Raw genomic sequence first — 21,720 nt, forward strand, 5'->3', positions numbered from 1 at the left:
AGCAGGAAGGGAGTGCTTGCTTAGAAGCAGCAGGGTGCTTAGTCTTGCTACTGAAGCAATGAACCCTGTCCCCCGGCTCTTGCTTTAGGGGATCTCCAAGCCACCACCTCAGCTAGGGCCATGAGCGTGGTGCCAGGGGTGCTCTCAGAGCATCCTTACTGCTGTATTTCTGGGGTGGACGTGTTAAATCTGCTGTAGCTCACACTGGTTTGCACACCTGTATGAGAGATGCTGGAGTGGACAGATGACCAGATATCCCAACAGGCACTATTACAGGTGGCAGGGGGGTTTGTCTGCATTGGCTATAAGGCTTGCCCTGTGATGAAAATGAGTGGAAAGCTCTGCTTAAACTAATGGAGCCTTTCCAGGCTGGGAAGAGGGGGGTAGATATTGTAGAAGTCATACTGGTTTAAGAGGGGATACATATTGTAGAAGTCATACTGGTTTAAGAGGCACTCTCTCTAGAGGCTGACTGGCAAACAATGTGGGGAAGCTTGTAGTAGCATCTCTCCTTCTGTATTTATTTCCTTGGGTAAAATCAGGACATCCTGGTAGCTCTCACCTAAATGAACCCTGTGGGAAAATTAAAAAGCGCAGTGCTGCCTCTTTCGGTACTAGGACCTAATGCTGTCTGGGGATGTATATACGCACAAAGAATCCCATGGGGATAAACAGGACCTGGTTGCCCCGTCAAGGATCTGCAATGGCCTTCTGGCCATGCTTTTAGTTCTAGGACATATTTCAATATGCTGATTTAATCTTAGCCCTTCAACGGGGCTGTCGTAATCTGAGGGTGAGATGTGCTATTTGACAATGAATACATTAAAGGGATGGAATAAGCAGGACACGGGCCAATAATGCATACGAGGCGGTGACGACAGAACTGGAAACAATGGACTTCAGCTGCAGGATGGAAAAATTAAGGTCAAATGCCAGGATTTTCCACCAGAAATCTACCCTATGGGATTCCAGATAGCAGAAAAGCTTAAGGACTCTTTTCACCGGGGCTTGTGGGTCACCTCTGTTGTTTTCTCTCATTTCCGATATCACTGTTGTGCCTCAGGGTACAGAGCTGCCCAAAAACCTTTGGTTTTGGAGGCAGCAATGAGGTCCTCATGAATTCCCCCTAAACTCTGGGTCTTTAGCCAAAATCTGTGATCTAGCAGTTACCAGACAAAGCAGATCCTTGCCACGCTGAGCATTTTGAGTCCAAGGTGAGGCTGAAACCCAAAGACCTCCTGATAAATGAGGATTCCAACTACGTGGTTACATTTGATAACCGTGAGTGCATTTTTAGGGAGAAATTCCCCAGCATGAATAATTGGCAGTTTTGTGGATTCTAGATAGACTCTGAAGGTCTGCAATAGTGAAAATTGGGCCCACTGATCCTAATTCCCAGGAAAGGGTAGGTCCTATGTTCCAGTGACTGGTCACTCTACAAGCCAAGTGATGCCTTGAAGCATCACTATAATGGTAATTTCTTTATTAGGAGTAAGATTCGTGGTCCACCTAAGTGAAGTTGCAAAGGTACTTTAGCATATCTTCTATCTTACTTGTCTCAGACAGCATTAATCGACCCAAATCGATTCTGATTTTAATCAGTCAAATTGGCCAGATAGGATGCATCCGGTCAAACAAACAGACCAGCCCAACAGTCTCACCGGCACTGTACGATGCAAGTGAAAAACGGAGTCCAGGACTTACGAGTATTGGCTGGTTTCATTGCGTCCGACATCTGGGGAATGCAGCTTCTGGACTAGGATACGGATAATGCAAATGAAGAGGATGAAGTTCGCCTAGCGTGGAGGGAAGAAAGGAGGGGAAAAGGATTGTAAATTCCCACAATCCCTCTCTGCAGGGGAAAGAACCAGCTGTTAGAGGGGATCCCATTCACTGCAATGATTTGGTCATGGACCGAGCCGCTGTTAAAAAGCCATGAGCGGAGAACCCCACTGTGAGCACAGGGTAAACCAAGACAGGATGGCAGCAATCTTGGGCCTGACATCAGCCTTCTTGGGACTTTGTGACATACATCCCAAGTATGATGATGTCAAACCCATAGAGCACAGCTCTGCACGACGTCCTGCTGCGCGGGGGGCGCCGTCGGCGGGGCAGGAAAGGAGCCTTTGGGTTAGCTGAGAGACGGTAGTTGGTGACAGGAGACCCGCTGCCAGGCATGTCCAAGGCTGAGGACAGTGCAGCGAGTCAGGAAGCATATGAAGCGGTGTCTGGTAGAAAGGTAACCGGGATCCTAATCTATACCACGGGGCATGCTTTCTTCACATCCTTGCTGGCCAGCTTGGTCAATAGGCCACAAACCTGGTTGGCTGCCTGTCCTACAAGGCTAGACCAGGCTATTCCTTGGATATCAAAATAATGGCTAGGGCTTAGCTAGCGCCCTCCATCCAAGGACCTCGTCTCCTTCAAGGTAGCCAAGCCACCTTAGCCCCATTCTTTAGATGGGGAAAACTAAGGCGTAGAGATGGAGGCGTAACTTGCCCAACACCATATAGCAGGCATCCAGACCAGGCCTCAGCATGCCCTGACTTCCAGACTAGTGCCCTTCCCACTGAACCATGCTGCTACTTCTTGCCACCGTTGAGGAGGTGAAACACAGCAGGGAAGACCTGCAAGACCTGGAACAGTCTGAGTATAAACCCCCCTTGCTTTAACCTATATGAAAGTCCAATTGATTCTTCTTTATATGGATTCAGAGAGCCAAAAGGTATAATGGACCACTGAGATCATCTGGGCTGATCTCCTGCACAATGCAGGTTACTTGATTTTACATTCAGCCCAATCCTTTGTGGATAAACCAGAGTCCTTATCTCCTAGCTAGATATCTACTCGGGCTTTAAAAGCTCTATGGGATGGAGAATTTACTGTACCGCTTGGTTAAGCTGTTGCAGTAGCTAAGTGCCCTTCTCTCTCCATGCTGCTCATCACAATTTCTGTCCACATCTATTTGCCTATAAAAATAATGACTTGCCTCAGACTGGGAAGGGGGAGGAAAGGGAAAAAATTATCAAGCGAGCATATACATCTGCACATAGAAAGCCCACTCTAATTAGTGTGTGAGCATGTAGTAAGTGAATTTAAGATCTGAGTTACTTCTTAAGCTGCTTTGTGGCTTAAAACGCTGCCCGAGTCAATTTAGGAGGGCTGAGAATGAAGAGGACAAGTTCGATGCGAGGTAGATGGATGGCCGTGACAGGCTGGGTGATAGCTTGTGACTGATTTTTGCAATGGTTACTGAAGAAAATCAGTATTTGGTGCTGACAAAAAACACTTGAAGTTTAAAAAAAAAAAAAAAAATACTCACCCCTCTCCCATCCAGGGAAATGGGGTGTAATTCTTTTGATAAGATTTATATTGAGAAATGAAAAATCTCATTTACAGTTTTTTTCGGTAATGTATTTTGATGGGTGTCAGGCTCAGGATTTCATTTCAGTGTAGCTAGATTAATAAAACAAGAAGGGATTATTAAAAGCAGGGGTGTTGATGTAGGTGGGGCTGCTTTGTGAACAGCATAATGATAAGTCTGTGGCACAGTCAGAGCTGATGCAGAAGACCGATCTCGTTTCGTACAACTCTTCGTTTCTTTTGCTTTGCTTTGCCTTCCCTCCCTGAGTTCAGTTGAGGAAAATCAAAGCAAAAATGGACTAAATTCATTTGATTTTGTGAGTCCAGTCCTGGCTCACAAAACACAAAGGCAAATGGAGAAACTGTATGGACTTCAATAGGGATTGAATGAATAGGGCTCTTCAGAAATGCCCTAGGGTTACATGGTTATCTTTAAATGCCATCGAAGGAGCTACAAATCAAGACTCCCGATGATTTCAATGGGAATTAAACTGAGGTCCTCAAGAAATGGCCCTTGAAGCCCACAGCAGCAATCTGATTTCCTCCTAGACTCTACTAGGTGATGCAAAATGCCAGCTCAAAGTGATCATTTTTGTTATCAAATCCTACAGGCATCTTCCATCAGAGAAGCTTTACAAACCTTAAGGTGAGCCTGGGCTGAGCTCTGTATGTGAAACAATTTTAAAAAATGGTAAAGGGCAGCCCTGCGTCCAAGAGGAAATGAGAATGGTTATGGGAAAAATGTACAGAAGAGGTGAGAAATGAGGGGTCTGACAGAAAGCACAGAGGTGGGATCAGGGTCGAGCTGTTGGGGCAGACAACCTGCTTCCAACATCTCTTCGTCATCATGTATTTTGAGAGAGGGAGCTGCTTCATTACAAGTAACAGGCTGATCAATACGGGTCATGCCTGCACGCATCAATGATCCGGCTGTTAAGCAGACGGGCAGATTGCTCTATGTATTGCTGGGAATTAATCTGTTCTGAATAGCGCGTGTCCTCCTTTCTCAGAGTAGGGGTAACATGCATTGAACGGGCCACGATACCTCTTTCTCTGGGATTCAAGTCCACCAGCTTTGCAGTACAGCTTTCTCCCTCTGCTTTATTAAAGGATTTTGTTTTCACATTTCCATCCATCCCTGTATGAGCTGGCTGCAATCCCTCTCATAGGACCATACAAAAATAGCAGGGCCGGAAGGGTGCAGGCTACATCTAATTCAGCCCCTTGCAGGGTCTTGTCCGTCTAAAGCATCCTAGCCAAATATTTGTCTCACCTGCACTTCAAACCCTTCAGTGAAAGCCTTCCTCCTCTCAGATGGCCCACCTGCTGCAGTTCTGAGAAAGGTGCAACAAACCATGGGAGAACAGGCTGCTAAGGACAATTACCATTTAACCCTCATTAGTCAGAGATTGGCTTATGGCCCAGAGGCAATTCACCCTCATCGGCGAGGCACCAGGTCCAGGCTGCTGTCTCATCAGCCTGTTTTCTCCACTGTGTTTAGAGAGCGCCCATGTATGCATCCCCTGGGCAAAGAGATTTCAATAAAGAAGGCTTTGCAGCCAGCAGAGATTGCTGATACTTTACCAAAATAGAAAACAGAATAGGAGTTTTGATGATCCACCAGTAATGGGACTCGATCATGTTCTCCCAACACCTGGAAGCAAACAAACGCAAATCAGCCCCAAAATGCAGAGCCAGGACGCGACGCGGTAATACAGCAAATGCCTCCGATTTGTGACGCTACCAGTTTAGCAGATGCAAAGCTTCCTGGATAGGACGTGCATTCAGCGAAGTCAAATATCAGCCCACAAATCCTTGCTCGATGGAGTTGATGACAAAACTTCCCTTACCTTTAGCAAAGCCAAGATTCATCCATATGTCTTGTGACATAGGTTCTTGACAATGGCATTTTTAAATTTTTTTTTGGTGGAAAAACTAGGATTTGCGACACCTTTTCAATAGCTGAACAGAGGAAAATGCTGCCTTTTCCCCAGTTTTGAATAGCTGTTTGAGTTTGGTCAGGATTTCAGGGAAGAAAAATGGGGACGGAGTCAACATTTTCTCCTCACTTTTAATTTTTTTTAAATAAGCACATTGTTTATACTACACGAGGACACGTCTATAGTAGAGAGCAGGGCTGTCCAAATCCTTTGGGTTGGTGAGCTGGGTCTGGACCTGGAGGCTACTTGTGGGATGCATGACCCACTTCTGGTGGCAGGACGAGTGATGGTGGTGTTCGCTCCTGTGTGCCGACCACACAGCTACCACTGGTCCTGCCTCTGAAAGTGTCCCCAACAGGATTTTCAACTTGGAAATTAGGGGTTAGGGTGACCAGCACTCACGGGGTTAACACCATTACCACTTGCCCCACAACCACTGAAAGGTGGCCTCAATGGGGAGCTATACCTGGAAATGCTAATTGCCAGGGGCATTAACCCCCTGGGAGCTGGCTCTACCAGTCCGTCATCTCCGGCAGTCACGAGGATTACCACCGCTGCCACTGCTTGCTTTGAATTTTTAGCCCCACGGTCGACCATGGTTGAACCACTTAGACAGCTCTGATACAGGAAGAAAGCCACCTTGATTCTTGATTTCAACGTCTGTCTGCTCACCACTCTTGTATCTGGTAGCAATTAAATATTTACTGATGGATTCATGTTCTGCAAATCCCAACCAACCTGCCTCTCAAAGTTTAGATGCATGGCTAGTAAAGCCAGAAAGGACTTTTATGATTGCACTTGTGAGTCATCTGCTATTGCGCCTGGAAGGCTGAGCTTTTTATTCGATGTCCGAATGGTTACACTGGGCTTGCGAGGCACAGCTCTGAAACCTGGATTTGGCAGTAGGATCATTCTTGGTAATGACTTCACAGCTTTCCTAATGCAGAAGTCTGCAAAGACATACTCTCCAAGCCACTCTGTTAAAGATGCCAAAAGAGGGATGATATTAATAAAAGCATTTAGGGTGGGTAATCAGGGTTGCCAAATAGGATCTAGATTTGTTAAGTTCCCAACAACCCTGGGTGCATTTGTAGTTGTTAACAACGCTTTGGGCAAAACACGAGTTCAGTTGAGTTTGCATCTAATACTAAAAGCAAATCTCGTGGAGGGTCAAACTCATGTGAACTGCAACCGGGGACATTTTTACACAGCTTTGAACTGACCCCGGATTGCTCCGGCGATTCTTCCCCAGTTTAGGAGAACGCACAGGACCAGGTCAACTGCATAAAGGGCCTGTTATACAAATATAAAGAGTATGAACTGCTTAAAGAGCCTATTATATAAATATAAGGAGTGTACTAATCCAACAAGGGGGCATTGGCACAAGCTAGCCAGTGAACCATGTTGTTCATGCAGTTTCGGGCAAAATAGATTTTAAGGCCAAAGAGAGAAAGAATGTGAATAGACGATAATCATTATCATCACTTTTCCTCCTCCAAGCGCTTCAGAACCAATGGTTGATTAATATTCATAATGTCCATGTATGATAGGGACTCTTTATCATAGGCAGAAATGAGAGAGAAAGCTTAGGGGACTGGTTCAAGATCACCAGGGCACACAATGGCAGGCTAAGAGTGCCTGGCACCTCATTCTTTGCCGCGGCCAAGAAAGGGTCAAAGAGGATCTGCACAAAGCAGCGTAGACAACCCCCTCCCAAATGCATGGCTATGGGCAAGCAGCAGTATCTGGAGCTTGTCCTTTCAGGGAACTTTGTGCAAAGTTGTGCAAAGGAGGTGCAAGATAGGATGTGGATTTATAGCGTGCTAATTGCCCATGTGGACACACACACACTGTGTACACTATGTAGGCCCCCAGGAAGTTAGTGAGGAGTAGCTTGGACACCTCCTGGGTTAGATTCTCCTTCACATTTATGGGCCCAAGTGCAGTTCTTGGATCCTGTTTGCACCTTTATGCTCTGCTGAGTCTGTGCTTGTGCGGATGGGGAAATGCACAGCGAGGGTGCTGTGCACATTGCAGATCCATCCCCCATAGTGGCATCTTTGGTCAGGTGTAACCTTCAGTTAGCCTGCTGTGGATTCAGCCCGAGGACTGAATGGGAAGATAGCTGGCCCATGCTAACAGAGCTCCCCTGGGTATACTGGTAGGAAAGCAGAAGGACGTGAGAAGGTACTCAAGGTGATGCCAGCTTTACAATACACAAGACAGGAAGGGAGGAACAAGCTCTCTGATACCAAAATAGCAGCAATAAGGACACTCACTTCCTAGAAGCCATCATTACTTGAATGAGCTTCAATGATTCAAGTACTTGAAGCTGAGGGGTTTCAAGTACTTGAAGTGGAGGGGCTGGGGTAGGAGACTAGAGAGGATTTCCTGCTCTCCTTCCATTTGGGATTAATATTAGGAGACTAGAAAGCATTTCCTGCTCTCCTTCCATTTGGGATTAATACTGTGCGGAAAACTAGAGCCAAACTCCACACCCCAACAAACAAGTGTGACTGCCACTGGCTCTTGCAGGAGTGCCACAACCGTTTTATGGGAAATAATTTGATCCAATGGGACAAGTACGTCCAAAAATTAGCACTAGTAATGTCAATAAAGCTAGCAACCCTGTTGTGCCAGGAATGTATTTGTCTAATATATTCAGTAAGACCTGCCATTTCTGAAGCACCTTGTACGCCTGCTGCCTAAGCCCGTTAGGAGCATTAATTGAGTGTGGACTACCTCCCCGATACCCTGGAAGTTAGATTAATATTATTGGCTTTGTGCACAGAAGGAGAAAGAGAGCTACAGGGATGGCGAGTGACTCTCTTAAGGTCATAGAGAAATCTAGGCAGCAGAGTCCTGCCCTCTTTTCAAGCCCAGTCCTGAGCTTGAAAAATAAGATAATCCTTTCTCCCATTATTTTAAGCATGCCTTGTTTAAATTTTGTCATTTTTAAGCATGGTTATACTTTCATCGCTGCCCACAGATGCTAAAACAAGAGCTGCGTTTTTTCCAAGACATTCCCCAATTCCTTTCTATTTAAAAGAGCTTGGGCTTATCTGTTGAGAAGGATACATTTTCCTTCCACGTGTCTGAAATAGGAAGAAGTGAAGGTGAACCCATAGGCTTACCCCTCGTTGTCATAGTGAATCCGGGTGACAGTCCAAGCCGTGATGAACAACGTGGGGGCACCTGTCAGAAGAAAAGTAATATTAATGGCATGGCTGCTTCTTTCAACCCCTTTCAGGACCTATCTGCATCTTACAAGCATCTCTCATGTGCTATTGTGATGTTAATGCCTGATGTAGCAATGGCGCCAGACTTCATGCTCATCTGTTAGATCTTCAAACACACGCCTGGGTGCTCTCTCTCAAGCTTTCACTCTTGTACATGGAAACAAGAAAAAAACTTCCTCATTGTCTCTTTCCAGATCCCTTCTTAAAACTCTCTTTGTCTGTGATGCCTCTAAGACCTTCAGCAATGGTTAGGCCATTATACAACAATGGTGCATCAGACAGGCTGAACATACTGTCTTCCTACCTCTGTCCATATATCTATATAGATAGAGCTCTCCAGCCATATATCTCCTGTCTTACACCGCTTCTTTTGGGCAGGGACCCTCTTTTTGTTTAAAGCACTTAACAGTATGGTCTACGTCTGGATGCCGCTTTAGTACAAAAGAGGGATAACAGCGGCAACAATTGTGGAAGCATACGCCAGGACATCACTTCTCATTTGAGCATCCTTCCAGACCCAGATGCCTCTGCCTCCTTCATTTGATATTTTTGCTTTCTGATACATAATAAAATGAATTTAGGAAGCTAGTTCAAGCAGTCTCGACTGGCTAACATGCTGGTGTTAGTACTTTAGTTAGTAGGGTTATGGATGTATCAGCTAAAGTTACATGTTTAATAGAGGTATTAGCATTGCCTATAAAACACCATTAGAACGGTGCAATGAAACACGTAGAAACCAGTGCCCCTACTTGTACCCGACATAGACTCGGTCCAGCAATTCGGTTTTATCTGAGTTTTCTTTACTCGCCCAAGCAATCTATAAATCTATTCCATTAGGCTGCTGTACGTGTATGAATGTGTGTGTATATATATATATATATTTCATAGATTTCTATATATATATAATCTATCTCTATATCTATAGAGAGATATAGATATATATATAGAGAGAGATATATATTATTCACATGAATAAGGGCTGAAGATATATATCTATATCCCTCTATCTACATCTATCTATAGCTAGATAGATATAGATATATATAGAGAGAGATTATTCACATGAATAAGGGCCGAAGGACTATTCCCTAAATGTAACATAAGGACCGATGAAAAGTGCTCATTCTTCCAATCCTATTATTAAAGCCCATCTTTGAGGTTGTTGTTATTCAAAACTAGACCTCCTCTAACATCTTCTCCCTCCCACAGCATTGAGATAAAAGCAATATTAGGTCCAATGGATCATTTAGAAAGCATCTAATTGGACTGATTCAGTCTGAAACCAGGTTTGTTCACATCATGCCTTGTCTCCTTCCAATACAGAAAAGGGTCCCTATTCCACACTGAAGAGGAGTGCAACTCTCATTGGTTTTGATGGAAATTACAATTAAGGTAAGTAATGAATCCCCTACTGGTAAAGGATTGTTCCTTCCAGTGCATACTTCTGTATGGGACACAATGGTATTCTGCACTTTTCCCAGCAAGACTTTTCCCCAGTCTAATTATTACCCCACCCCAGCTATTGAAAACAGAAGCCAATTTTACTCTCTGACATATATGCCCTGGAGCCAGTAGGTTTGATGGGGAAAGAAGTACCCTGCTTCTTCTGTAAGAGAAAGGAGAAAAATGACTTCTGGCAGAATTCATTTACATAAATTAGCATTTCATCCCAGTACTGTTCGGTTACAATGCTTTATGCTGTGTTCTTTGGTGGTTTGTATGCACTTAGAAATGATATGCAATGCAGCATATGAATGGATGTATACAAGGATACAAGAAAAATTGTGCAGTGTTTTAGATAAGGAAAGAGGCAGTGGACTCTGATTCAACAAGAGCAAGGAATCTGTTGGAGAGGTCTAGGTTTTTTCTTTCTGGGTTCCCTACCTACAGTGCTGATCCTTCATGGAGCTGATTTTTTACCACTTCCTCTGAGAACTGCAGAAATGTTAGAGCCCTTTTTAAAAAAAAAAATAATCTAGACCTGATCTGGCATCTGCAGATGGAAGCACAACCTGGTCGTACAGACTTCCCTGGGCTGCCTATCTGACTGCCCTGTGCCTGAGTGGATTCACGCCAGATGGGTCAGGGCTGTTTCACCAAGAAGAGCTCTGAGCCCTCTACAGGCAGCATAGCCCCTGTAAATGTCCGCGGGGGTGGTTGTACCTTTAGGCTCTAGTTTTGGCTGGCTTCATTTCACTATGCAGACAGCCATTTATTCTGGTTTCTCCAATGAGGTGTATTACTGGCTTTTTATTTCCAAGGGTTCTTGAGTGTGCAAGTGCTGGAAGGATAAAACACTTTTACAGGTGACCACTCATCTGTAGACCAGGTGGTTTACTTTTGAAATCCATAAGCCCAAGGAGAAGATACGGTTGCAGCCAACCATTTATAATTGATTCTAAAAAGGACCCCTAGATATTGTCACCAGTGGCCCTCATGCCACTAATAGACCCAGCAGAAGGGTCACACATAAACAACTCCTCTGTCCTCTTTGATGCTACACACTGGGTGCATCTACATGTTCATTAATGCACTTTTGCTAATGCGCATTAAATTTAGTACTTCCATTGTGAGGTACCAGAAAAAGGTGCATTAGCCTATTTCAGTGCACATTAGTGAAAGTGCACTTTTTTTGGGATGCGTTAATGCACATTAAAATAGGCTAATGCACATTAAAGTGCACTTGTAGACATGCCCACTGAGATGCCTCCGGGTCACCCTGAGTCTGTGCTCCTATCATTCACTGTCAAGGAGATGCATACCCCAGCCAATCAGGATGTACCACCAAAAGTACTTCCTCTCTGAAAAGAAGGAGATGACCAGGAGGGTATGCAGGTACAAGCTTTCCACCAGCAGCCAGAAGAAGTTGGCCATGACGCAGTACTGAAAGAAAACCATGGCAGCCTTGCAGCCAATCTGAAAGAGAAGACATGAATAGCAGTGAGCTGAAGGAGTGGGTTTCAGTTATAAGAGCAAATACACGGACTTCCTGTTAATGCTCACCTTGTAACAAGCCCTGTACCTGTACTCCTCGGGGGCTACCCTGTCCACTTGATTGCACAGCCATGCTATGTCAGAAAAAAGAACGGGACTCCTCTCCTCATATTTGTACCCCAAGAGGCCAGTCTGGTAGATTTGGGCACTTTTACCCATTACTCCCCACCCTGGAGCAGATCACTGAGGAGTGGGCTCTTGCTTTGATCACAACACCTTTGCTCACAACCCTGAACCAGCATGGGGAGGGAAATGGAGTTTTTGCTTTTGTGGACCAGAATGACCCACTTCAGCTCATGAAGCAAAGAGGGGGTGAGGGCTACTCCATCCACGGTCTAAAGTCAGCTCTAAGGAAATCAACCTGGAAGACTATGTCCAGTTCTGGGCCCCCACCACCCAATGGATGTGCCAGAAAGGAGAGGTTTGGCTATGTGGGGTAAAAACAGCGAGAGGAATGGAAAGTCTGCCCAAGGTGAAATAGGAACAAGATGGTAACTTGAAAAGAAATGAGTAAGAAGGGCTGTGATAGACATTTCTAAAATAATGAATAATATGAAGAGGAGCACTATGGTGAATAGAGGCTTTATCGAAGGCTTTGCTAAATAGTGGCATTACCCCATCACAACACTCAAAAAGGAGACGCTCAATCAAACTGAAAAGCATGAAATAGGACATTGAAAAGAGGACTTTTATTTCCTCACACAATGGACAAATAGCCAGAGCAACTCATGGTCATTTGATTTCACTGAAGCAAAGAAATTGGGTGTTTTCTGGGCAACGAGAACACCTACTTGAGACAGGGAAAAGAAATATATGAGATATTTACACCCCTGTTCAGAGAACAGGTCATCTAGTAACAGTCTGGGCTCAGGAAATAATTGCCCAAAGAGGCAGGTCTGTTGCCACTCGCTCTGAAGCACCGAGTACTGGCGACTGTTGGGAAGGACATATCCAACTACATCAAGCACTGGCCTGTTGTGGCTAGATACTATCCAACGTGTCCAGTGGAGTCTAGTGAGGTTGAACTTGCAAGGATCTGCTCCTTGGTCTGCTTCTTCCCTCTCTTTCAAACAAGAGCTATAAATGGGCTGTTTTCGTTTCACTAGATACAGTGCAATCAGGTAAAATCAGTACATGTGTAGAGATCACAGTTGTCCTTGCTGATCCCTACTCGTTAACTCAAGCCCCCTAGAATCCACCCATGCATCGCATGAGGGATCCTTCTGCACTCCTGCAAAACACAATTTGTATGCATGCTGGCCTCCCCCACTCCTCTGGTTGCCAGATGGCATGAGCAGTATCTTGCTGCAGGACGGCACAGAGGTAAGCAGGCAAGTGACAGTACAGCTAATTCCCGGGGAAGGGAAGACAACGTGGAGCCGAGCTGACAAGGCACCGCAGATGACAGCCGAATCCCTGGTCAGATCTTGAACAGCTGTTCCCTTCTCTGCACTATCGCAGCGCACCTGGCCAGCTGGCTCCCTGCTGGTGCACATACTGCAGCTGAAACAAAGGCCGGAGCCCTACCTCTATGAGTAGTCATTGGAGAATATGAGAGAGTGAACCAAGAAGGATTTGACCCTACTTCGGCAGCTGAAATATAGGCAGCACCTTGGGGGCTCCAGGTAATGCAGGGATGTATTTTGATGCTGGCTGGCCCCAGTGCATGGCACCAAAACCCAGTCTGCTTTGACCTTGGTGCATCCTCTTGAGAGACCGTTGCTTTTATCTGTGCCCCACACCTGAGATTTCTCCTCCTGGAGCAGTAATATTAGGTGCCGAACACAACGAGGAACTGGACTGGTTTGAAGAGGGTGGTTTGAAGAGAGGGCCGTACAGCGACATTGCTAAGGCGCCATGCTTTAGTACTTCCAAAAGTACTTTGGAAGCACTAAAGCACGGTGCAGTAATTGCCTGTACTGTGCTGTGTGCGTGGTGGACGGTTAGATGTTACCATGATGTCGCCACAGCGGCGCACTATAACGGGGGAGCATGCCGCTATGACTAGAGCTGTGTAGACCCATGTGATTGCTACGTTGCCGTAGCACGCCATATAGCAACATAGCGTGGTGCTACTTGGCCATAGGGTGATGTGTAGACACACCCTTTATGGCCAACGGGGACACTCACGTTGCCATCAGAGGGGGAATTTCAGCAGGTGTAGACATCCCGGATCCAGCGTGGGGGTCCCTGTGGGCTATACAAGCCTGCCTGGCTCCTCAAGACCTACCTGAGCACCTAGCAAATGGAGAAGCCCATGTCACCGCTCACTGGGGCATGTCTACACACGCTGCTATCATACCTTTGACTCCTCTGTAGATCTCCTGGAGGTATTTTTGCCTCCTGAGGGAATCTCTCAGATCTTAATGGTTAGCTCTGCTCCCACAAACTCTCCTCCTCCCGGTTGTGTGAAGCCTGGAGTCCTTCCTGTGGGGATCTGCTAAAGGGTCATCTTCACCCTCTTGGCATTGGCCTGGATACTTTTGTGATAGGTGTGGGGCCTGAATCCAACCGGGGGACTACTCGGTCTTTAAGGAGTTTGATCTCTCAGTCTGACAGCAGCCTCTAAAATGCTGCAGTGATGTTTAGGGCATGGTGTACCATTCAAAGACCAGGAAGGGAGAGTCTTGCTCTTTTTAGAGGTCTCTGGATGTGGTGTGCAGGGGTGGGATCGGTCACAGAGCTTTGCCCAGATGACTGCTGTGGGAGTGCCTTTCCTTCACTAAATCATGAGAAGAGGACCAAGACAGGGCTCGCTGTCCTACCCAGGTACTCCATCTGGCCATGGGACTAGAAAGGGAATAGGAATTGCCAGACATCCCAGTGGCTCCAGAGCTAAAAAAAGGTCCTGTCCTCACAGCTCTGACTGGCAGGGAGACAAGCAGAGCAACTAGGCAGAGGTATGGCAGGAGGTCCCTCAGGAGGTAGCATGGGAGCAAGGAGGAGACAAGCATGCGATGGGTAGAGTATCAGGTCTGAGCTGGGGAAAAGCCTACCCAATGCATCTGATCCCATGGGTTTGCATTGCATGATCTGTAAAAATTAGCCAGAGCAAAAGGGGAGATGCTCACTGTGCATGGCTGAGCTTGCACAGGGGTTAAACAGGACGTGGTGGAAGCAGCTGTTTTGTTTCAGGATGGGAGCAGGAAAGGGGCCAGCCAAAAGCTGTACCAGAAATGTCTCACAGCAAGCAGCCTACATCGAACAGGGGGGTAGCTGTGGTGACGGATACAGATGACAGCGTGACAGGTAGGGGGGGAAGTGACTTCTGAATGAACTCCTGCCGGCTGAAGATAATAGAAAGGGTCTACCCTTGCAGAAGAAAGGACTTCCCCACCACACTGCCCTGAGTACTGCCGTAGAGATGAGGCCCCGAGAAGAGGGAAGAGAATGGTGATTTCTTTGGAAATGGGCTTGCTTTGAGCTGAATAGGAATGAAAGCAAAGTTTGAAGATCTCCCCAACTACCCTGGCTTCCTTCCTCCACTGTTTTGGACTTGACGTTCTGCCTATGGACAGTCTGCCTGGACTTCCAAACGGTGAGTGGGCGCCTCATCTCCCTTTCCTATTGATCTGCAGCTCTCTTCCACCCCCAGAGCTGCTGTTTTAGCCCTGGACAGTACAAGCACTGTGTGCATACGGTACTGAGCAGCTGGTAGGAACTGCACTATAGCCTGCTGTCAGAAGCATGTTCTTCAGTTTAATTGCAAACCCCACCGTGAGTTACAGGTAAAAGGCGAAATCAGTTCAGGGCGGTGCGTAGAAAAGGATTTCCTACGGGACAAGTGAGGGGCAGCTCTTAAGATGCAGCATTTCCTATCCACCCACACCACTAAAGCGCTCATCCAGGCTCCCACCACCTCGTCTTGATTGCTGCAACATCCTTTTCTCACTCTTTAACATACTTTCTCCATAACTTTCTCCTACTCCTATGCCTCTGTAAATGTTTCCTCGCCCATTGCTTTGCTCACATCGGCCTTGCTTGGTACCCTGCCATTGGTTCTTCTCTATTGCATCAAACGCAAGGTACTTGTGTCCCCTTTTCACACCCTTCACTGACTATCATCACCGCATTCACTGGCAAGATGGGGACCACCCCCTCTGACCAGCCTCTGGTGCCAGTATCCTTTGACCTCATGCTGCCCTTCACACTTTGGAGGCAAACTTCCTCAGGCAAAAAAAAAATCCTTTGTTATTGATGGCTTGAAAATGGTATTTAAAGGTTTGCTTTTTGGGAATGGGCTTATAGATAATATGCTGCCCATCTTGACAGTAGGTTATAGTGCAATCAATTAACCTGCGGCCCATCCTGAACAATTCTAATGCATATGCATATACATATGTACAGGCATATGTACATGCATATGTATATGCATTAGAATTGTTCAGGACGGGCCGCAGGTTAATTGATTTCTGAAAGCCTGGGTCTCGCATGCAATTTTCTCAGCCATCAGAAGCAGATAGGCTGTCTAAGAAGCAAGGACACATAGTCTGAGAAATTGGGGGTATGTACCACGCTGTTCCATAATGTGAGATAGGGTGGCACCAGCTCACAAGACCAAAGGGTGGCTTGAAATCCCTGTTTTGGGAAGGGTGTGCATGTGATGAGCTTGGACTGTATTGACAAAACAAAACATGGACAGTGTGATGACCACAGAGAGACCAATCAGCCATAGCCATGGATGATGAGGCATCAGGAGTCATTAGGAGGGAAGGAGAATACAAAAGGAGGGGTTTGGAGCAGCAAAGGGTCCCCACCCCTGCCCCCCTCCTTGTCTCGGCTCCTCCCCGAGAGGGTCCCTGAGAGCGACAGGGGCATCTGGGTCCTAAGTCTAGAGCAAACAGTTATATTTACAAATCGCCACGTAAATGTGAAGGGCTATTACACTGGTCCCACATCATCAACTAAAGTAATCCGTCCGTTACAGATTCTTGAACTTTTGCCCATCACCATAGCATCCGAGTGCTTTCTGTGTAAAAATTACTTGTCATAATTACTATTGCTAACAACTGCTAGGTAAGTCCCTTGTGGTTGTGACGTGGCAAATATCTCCCTGTAAATCTGCACCCCGGCAACGTGCTGTCATTTCCCCATCCGTACGTGCTGTCATTTTGGTTAGGGAAGCATTTTGGTTAGGTGTAAACTGCTCTACAAGGCAACGCAGAATCAGGCATCTAGTCTTCAAGGCAGTGCTCTTGCTTTGCTTGCAGCATCCAGTACACTCTGGGTGTGGATGCATGAAGGCATGGAGCGCTGTCAAGAGAGGGACTGCTTCAAAAGGGCAGCAGTTGATCTATTCTAATTGTTCTGTGTCGGGGAGCTGAGAACAATTCAGATGCAGCGAACCTGCTCCAACTTCAGCACTCCTTCCCCCAGGGTTGAAGTGGGAGCGGGCTTCGGTTGTATGTCTACACCCTCTCAGACGCAGGTGCCCTTGAGGACATGTAAACTGGCAAAAAGAAGGGCCATTAAGGAAAGCGACTGAATAGAAAAGTCACTAGTCTGTGTTGAAAGGAAAGGGGATATTTTGAGCACCCGTGGAGCTGAATAGTTGCAGCAATGCTGGCCACGAGAAGGGCAGGATGAAAACACTTCAGAAAAGGTGGGGAGGGGACTCGGAAGAGGGACAAAGAGCCAGATCCACCACTGTTGTGACTTCTCATTTCTGTTGCTGGAGATATGGCACATTACTTCAGGTACAGGTTGGCACTGGCAGCAAGCCGATGGCCAAACTTACGCCATTCTGAGTTGGGCTCAGCTGGAACTTAGTACAGGGCATTTAAGCACCAGTCACCTGAGTGAAACACATGCCTGGTCTATCAGATGGTAGTAAAAGTGCATTTGAGACAACACCATGGGAGGGCATTTTAGAAAGAGGCAGGTGTAAGGGCATGCAGAAGAGATGAGGAAACTACCAAGCTGATCCAGTCCAGCAAGGGGCACTAGTAGTCTTTCTCAAGTCAGGCGGATGAATGGATCGCCTCACCCTGCCACCCCCATGCCCTACAGTTGCTTTTTGCAACTCGATTTTATTTAAAAGCTTTATTCTTGAGACCTGACAGCTGATCCTGTTGCCTGGCTATCCCTGGAATACCAGGCAACACAAAGCAAGCCTGGAGGTTGCTGTAATGGAGCTCTCCAGAAGCAGGCAAGCAGTTAACTTGCTTTTTTTTTTTTTTGCCGTGACTGAAAATGCAAGCTAGTTTGCAAAGCGCTGCCAGAAGCAATCAGGTGAGTATGGCGGGGGGTGGGGAAGAGGGGTGGGGAGAAGAAATGCTGCCGTTCTCTGAATCGAGGGGCTGACTCAGCAGACACTTGCCATTCTGTAATTACAGACACCGAACAAAGGAGGGTCATTGGGGAGCAGCTGATACCCTTTTCCTCTGAAATTTCAGAGTTCCTGCAGTGCAGGTCTCTGCTGCAAAGCTGCCCCCAAAAAGTGAATTGAGGCCAGGAGGAAGGTGGTGTGATTCACACTTTTTCTCAGACCACGCTGCCTTTCACCTGACAAGCCGTCCTGTGGGACACGCTAAGTGCCATCGAAGCTGCCAGCTTCTGGAACAAACCTGATCGGTCAGCAAAGCCCAAATGTAGCTGTCTGTGTAATGGACAATTCAGGTGCAAAGCTCCAGGGGGAAAGAAAAAAGAGTAAAAGGCGGATTTAGTTGACAAACTGCTAGGAAATGGGAAGAAAAGAAATCCTTGCCAGTGGGTACTGTAATTAATTCTTAATGAACGCTGCTAGTATACACCAAGGAGTGCAGAGAAGAAGTGGTAGACCTGGGCTGAAATTTTATGCATTTGTCTTTTCATTTTAAGTGTTTTGTTTGGGTCTAGTTCTGTTTAAAGCTGTAGCAAACAATCCGCCTGTCCTCAGGTCTCTGGTGCACTGCATCTTATACAAACTCGAGTTGCTTTAACGTAGTAGGGACACATTTAGGGTTTTACTGACACTAAGACGGGGAGATTTGGTCCCCAACTAGGGCTGAATCTCCTCCATATCTAATTAGCTACCGAAGCTTTGCACAGCCCTATAGAGGATGTCTCTGAAGTGGGGCTGGGTATGGGGCATGGGCTGCTTGGGTCTCTGCTACCAGGATTTTGAGAGTGAAGTTACACATTACACTTAGATCATACTAAGAATGCTTAAAATGTGAGCATCTGTGCATTAAAGCTCATTAACTCACACTACGTGCCCTCTGAGCATCTCAAAGCTACGCTGTTTCAGGTGAGGGTTAACTTTGGGCTGTGCCACCCAGCTCGTGTTAAGGTAACTTCAGTCTGCTCCACGGAGATAAATGTTGCTATCTGCAGCCCTTTAGCATTCCCGGGTGCACTTCTCCCAGCACCCCCGACACCCAGTGCAGGATACAGCCCAGATGTCCTTTCGGCCAGGCCTCTGCTCACCAGCCCTTTAGCGGCAAGTCAGACCTGTGCAGGCCAGAAATGGTATTAACCCTTAAAGTGCGACTGCTCACAGCATGTTCTAACTTTAACACCATTTTCCATTCCACAGATTAAGCATGGTCTAAGTGTGACACATAAGTTCACCCTGCCTCTCCAGCCCAGTTCCCACACCCTCTCACGCTAAGCTGCTGTGTTCCCAGTAACCAATCAATCAATCACGATTCACTCAGGGACCAGCTCCATACACAGGACCTAGCTACTACATAACGACTTAACAAGCATCAATTAGCACCTACAAAACCAGGCTAGAGAGAGGAAAGAATCAATTTGAGGAGAGACTAGGGCACCTGGACCTCTTCAGCCTCCGCAAGAGAAGGCTGAGAGGTGACCTTGTGGCTGCCTATAAGTTCATCACGGGGGCACAGAAGGGAATTGGTGAGTATTTATTCACCAAGGCGCCCCTGGGGGTTACAAGAAATAATGGCCACAAGCTAGCAGAGAGCAGATTTAGATTGGACATTAGGAAGAACTTCTTCACAGTTCGAGTGGCCAAAGTCTGGAACGGGCTCCCAAGGGAGGTGGTGCTCTCCCCTACCCTGGGGGTCTTCAAGAGGAGGTTAGATAAGCATCTAGCTGGGGTCATCTTTCCTGCCTGTGCAGGGGGTCGGACTCGATGATCTATTGAGGTCCCTTCCAACCCTAACATCTATGAATCTATGAATACACACAATCAACTGCCCCAAGACAGACGCAGTACTGGCACAAGTTTTGCCTGTCAGCAGCTAGGGGTGCAGGGCCCCAGATCCCCCCTGCACTGATCTCCTCCACAGCTGGCAGGCATCATGGCTTCAGCAGGGGCCACCACCCCTGCAGCTGTCACCCTGCTGCACCTTAGCACACGTGGTGTGGCAAGGTGGCAAGGACAGAAGTCTCTGCCCTCAGGTGGGGGACATCCTCTGGGGGACCATTACCAGCTCCCAGGTGTCAGAGCAGCCCTCTTTTGTGAATCCAGGGTGCACCGTAACAGCGAGATTGGGATGGATTTCCAGGAGAGATTGCTCATGTCCGGCCTGGCTCTCCTTTGAAAAGGGGGTATAGGAAGATCCTTATTTTTTGTAATCGTTGCAGTCTCAGGCCATCTGCCTTGTCAAGGAGGAGTTTGAGCTTGTCAGCCCTTTGGAAGCAGCAAAATCCCTTGAAAGTGAATGCTCCTGCAGCGGCAGGGGGAGATGTCTGAGCAACGAATGAATGCTTCAGAAAGCACAGATTTGCTCTGTCTGGCTATTGCCACAGTGGACTGGTTGTCTATTCTCCTCCTTACAGAAGACCCAAGCGTGGCCTCCGCGGTTCAATCTGGGCCCACTGAACCTGATGGCAAACTCCATTGACCTTGATGGGGCTGGGGTGTCACTCCAGGGGCCTCGTTCTCAGTGGCTCCAGATGATGTTAATGAAAGCTGTTGCAAAGAAGCAAAGTGGCTTCTAATTCCACCGTAAAACTCCTCTGCAAATCAGCCTCTAGGTCGTTTCAACCTGATTAGCCAAACCAACCCCATCTAAGTGGGTTAGAAAGGACATTAAAATCCCTCACTATTTTAACTTTCGCTGTCCTACAGTAAAATCTGGGTCCAGCTCCGTGGGATTTACGGTCTGAAATGCCTTAAAAGTGCCTTGGACTTGTATGGGGCGGCAATAAGAGCTGGATCACTAAAGTAGTACAGTGCTCAGCCAGCTAGTTTGTCCAATAGCTGGAATAGCAAACCGTGGATGAAGGAATCCACGGGTATCAGTTTTACCTACAGATGTCCTCAAAACTACTGATTGAAGAAAAGCAAATTCTGAATTATGTGAGTTTTCGGCTGAATATTTGGAGCTCCTCTGTTTAAGTTCCTGACAGATGTAACGCTGACCTTCTTCAGTGGCTTGACCAGCAATCATTTTGTTTCTACCATGAGGAAATCAGTCAGATCATAAATTTTAGGTCTTAAACCGGTGGGGGACTCTACTTGGTTCTCAGCAACTGACCCTTCATCTCTCACTGTCTAGTCCGCATCTATTCAGCCGCAGGTACGGTGCATTAGAGATGGGGTTGAGCAACCGAGCTCCAGTTGAAGCTTATGTTTGGGACCATCTTTAACTCTGAGACAGAAATTTGCTGTCCCTCGAGGATATGGTACTGTTTTTACACACGTGCAGACACGGAGGTCACATGGAACGAAATCCTCCCTCTTCTACATGCATGTGTATGGGTGGGGAGTCTGGGAGCAACCTTAGGGTGCTGTCCTGTCCCTAATGAAGTCGGTTCAACAGCAATTTTCCCACTGGCTTCATTTGTAAGATGTTTGGGGCCACAGAGTGCCCATATACAGCATTATTGTTTTGGCAGCAAGCCTGCCTAAACATCCCCAGGGCCCCTTATGCAACCTTGGCCTTTCTTTTTGGTTTAACCCTACTAATATCAGCTGAAAGGATTTAAATGTCAAGACATTTGCAAGGCCATCTCTATTAATACAAGGGTTACCTCCGACAACCTGGTGCAACTTCTCATATTATGAGCTTGCAAAATGTAAAACAAGGTTAGGATTGCACCCCCACCAACTCTATCCATGTCGGTGGAGTGATATCAGTGTATGCCAGCTAGGAGACTATTTTGCCCAGTCTCCTTACTTTAGGCCCAATTTCCTGCTTTACACTGGCATGACTGTCGACTCATCAGAATGAATTATTTCTGATGCACACGCATGTGGGAATGATGCACAAAAAATATTCAAATTCAAT

At 46.7% G+C, this 21,720-nt stretch overlaps 1 protein-coding gene across 2 annotated transcripts in view; it reads right to left on the minus strand.

Moving 5' to 3' along the window:
* Nucleotides 1-21,720, minus strand: part of VIPR1 (vasoactive intestinal peptide receptor 1) — a 108,211-nt gene that overhangs the window by 6,933 nt on the left and 79,558 nt on the right. For both annotated transcript variants that reach the window (XM_014520981.2, XM_014520980.2), the window contains exons 6-9: nucleotides 11,305-11,458; nucleotides 8,438-8,498; nucleotides 4,948-5,017; nucleotides 1,705-1,796 (exon numbers count right to left, since the gene is read on the minus strand). In XM_014520981.2, coding sequence (XP_014376467.2) covers nucleotides 1,705-1,796; nucleotides 4,948-5,017; nucleotides 8,438-8,498; nucleotides 11,305-11,458 — 377 coding nt within the window. The remainder of the gene's footprint in view (nucleotides 1-1,704; nucleotides 1,797-4,947; nucleotides 5,018-8,437; nucleotides 8,499-11,304; nucleotides 11,459-21,720) is intronic.

This window comes from Alligator sinensis, unplaced genomic scaffold, assembly GCF_000455745.1.
Source record: "Alligator sinensis unplaced genomic scaffold, ASM45574v1 scaffold531_1, whole genome shotgun sequence".
Lineage (NCBI taxonomy): Eukaryota > Metazoa > Chordata > Crocodylia > Alligatoridae > Alligator > Alligator sinensis.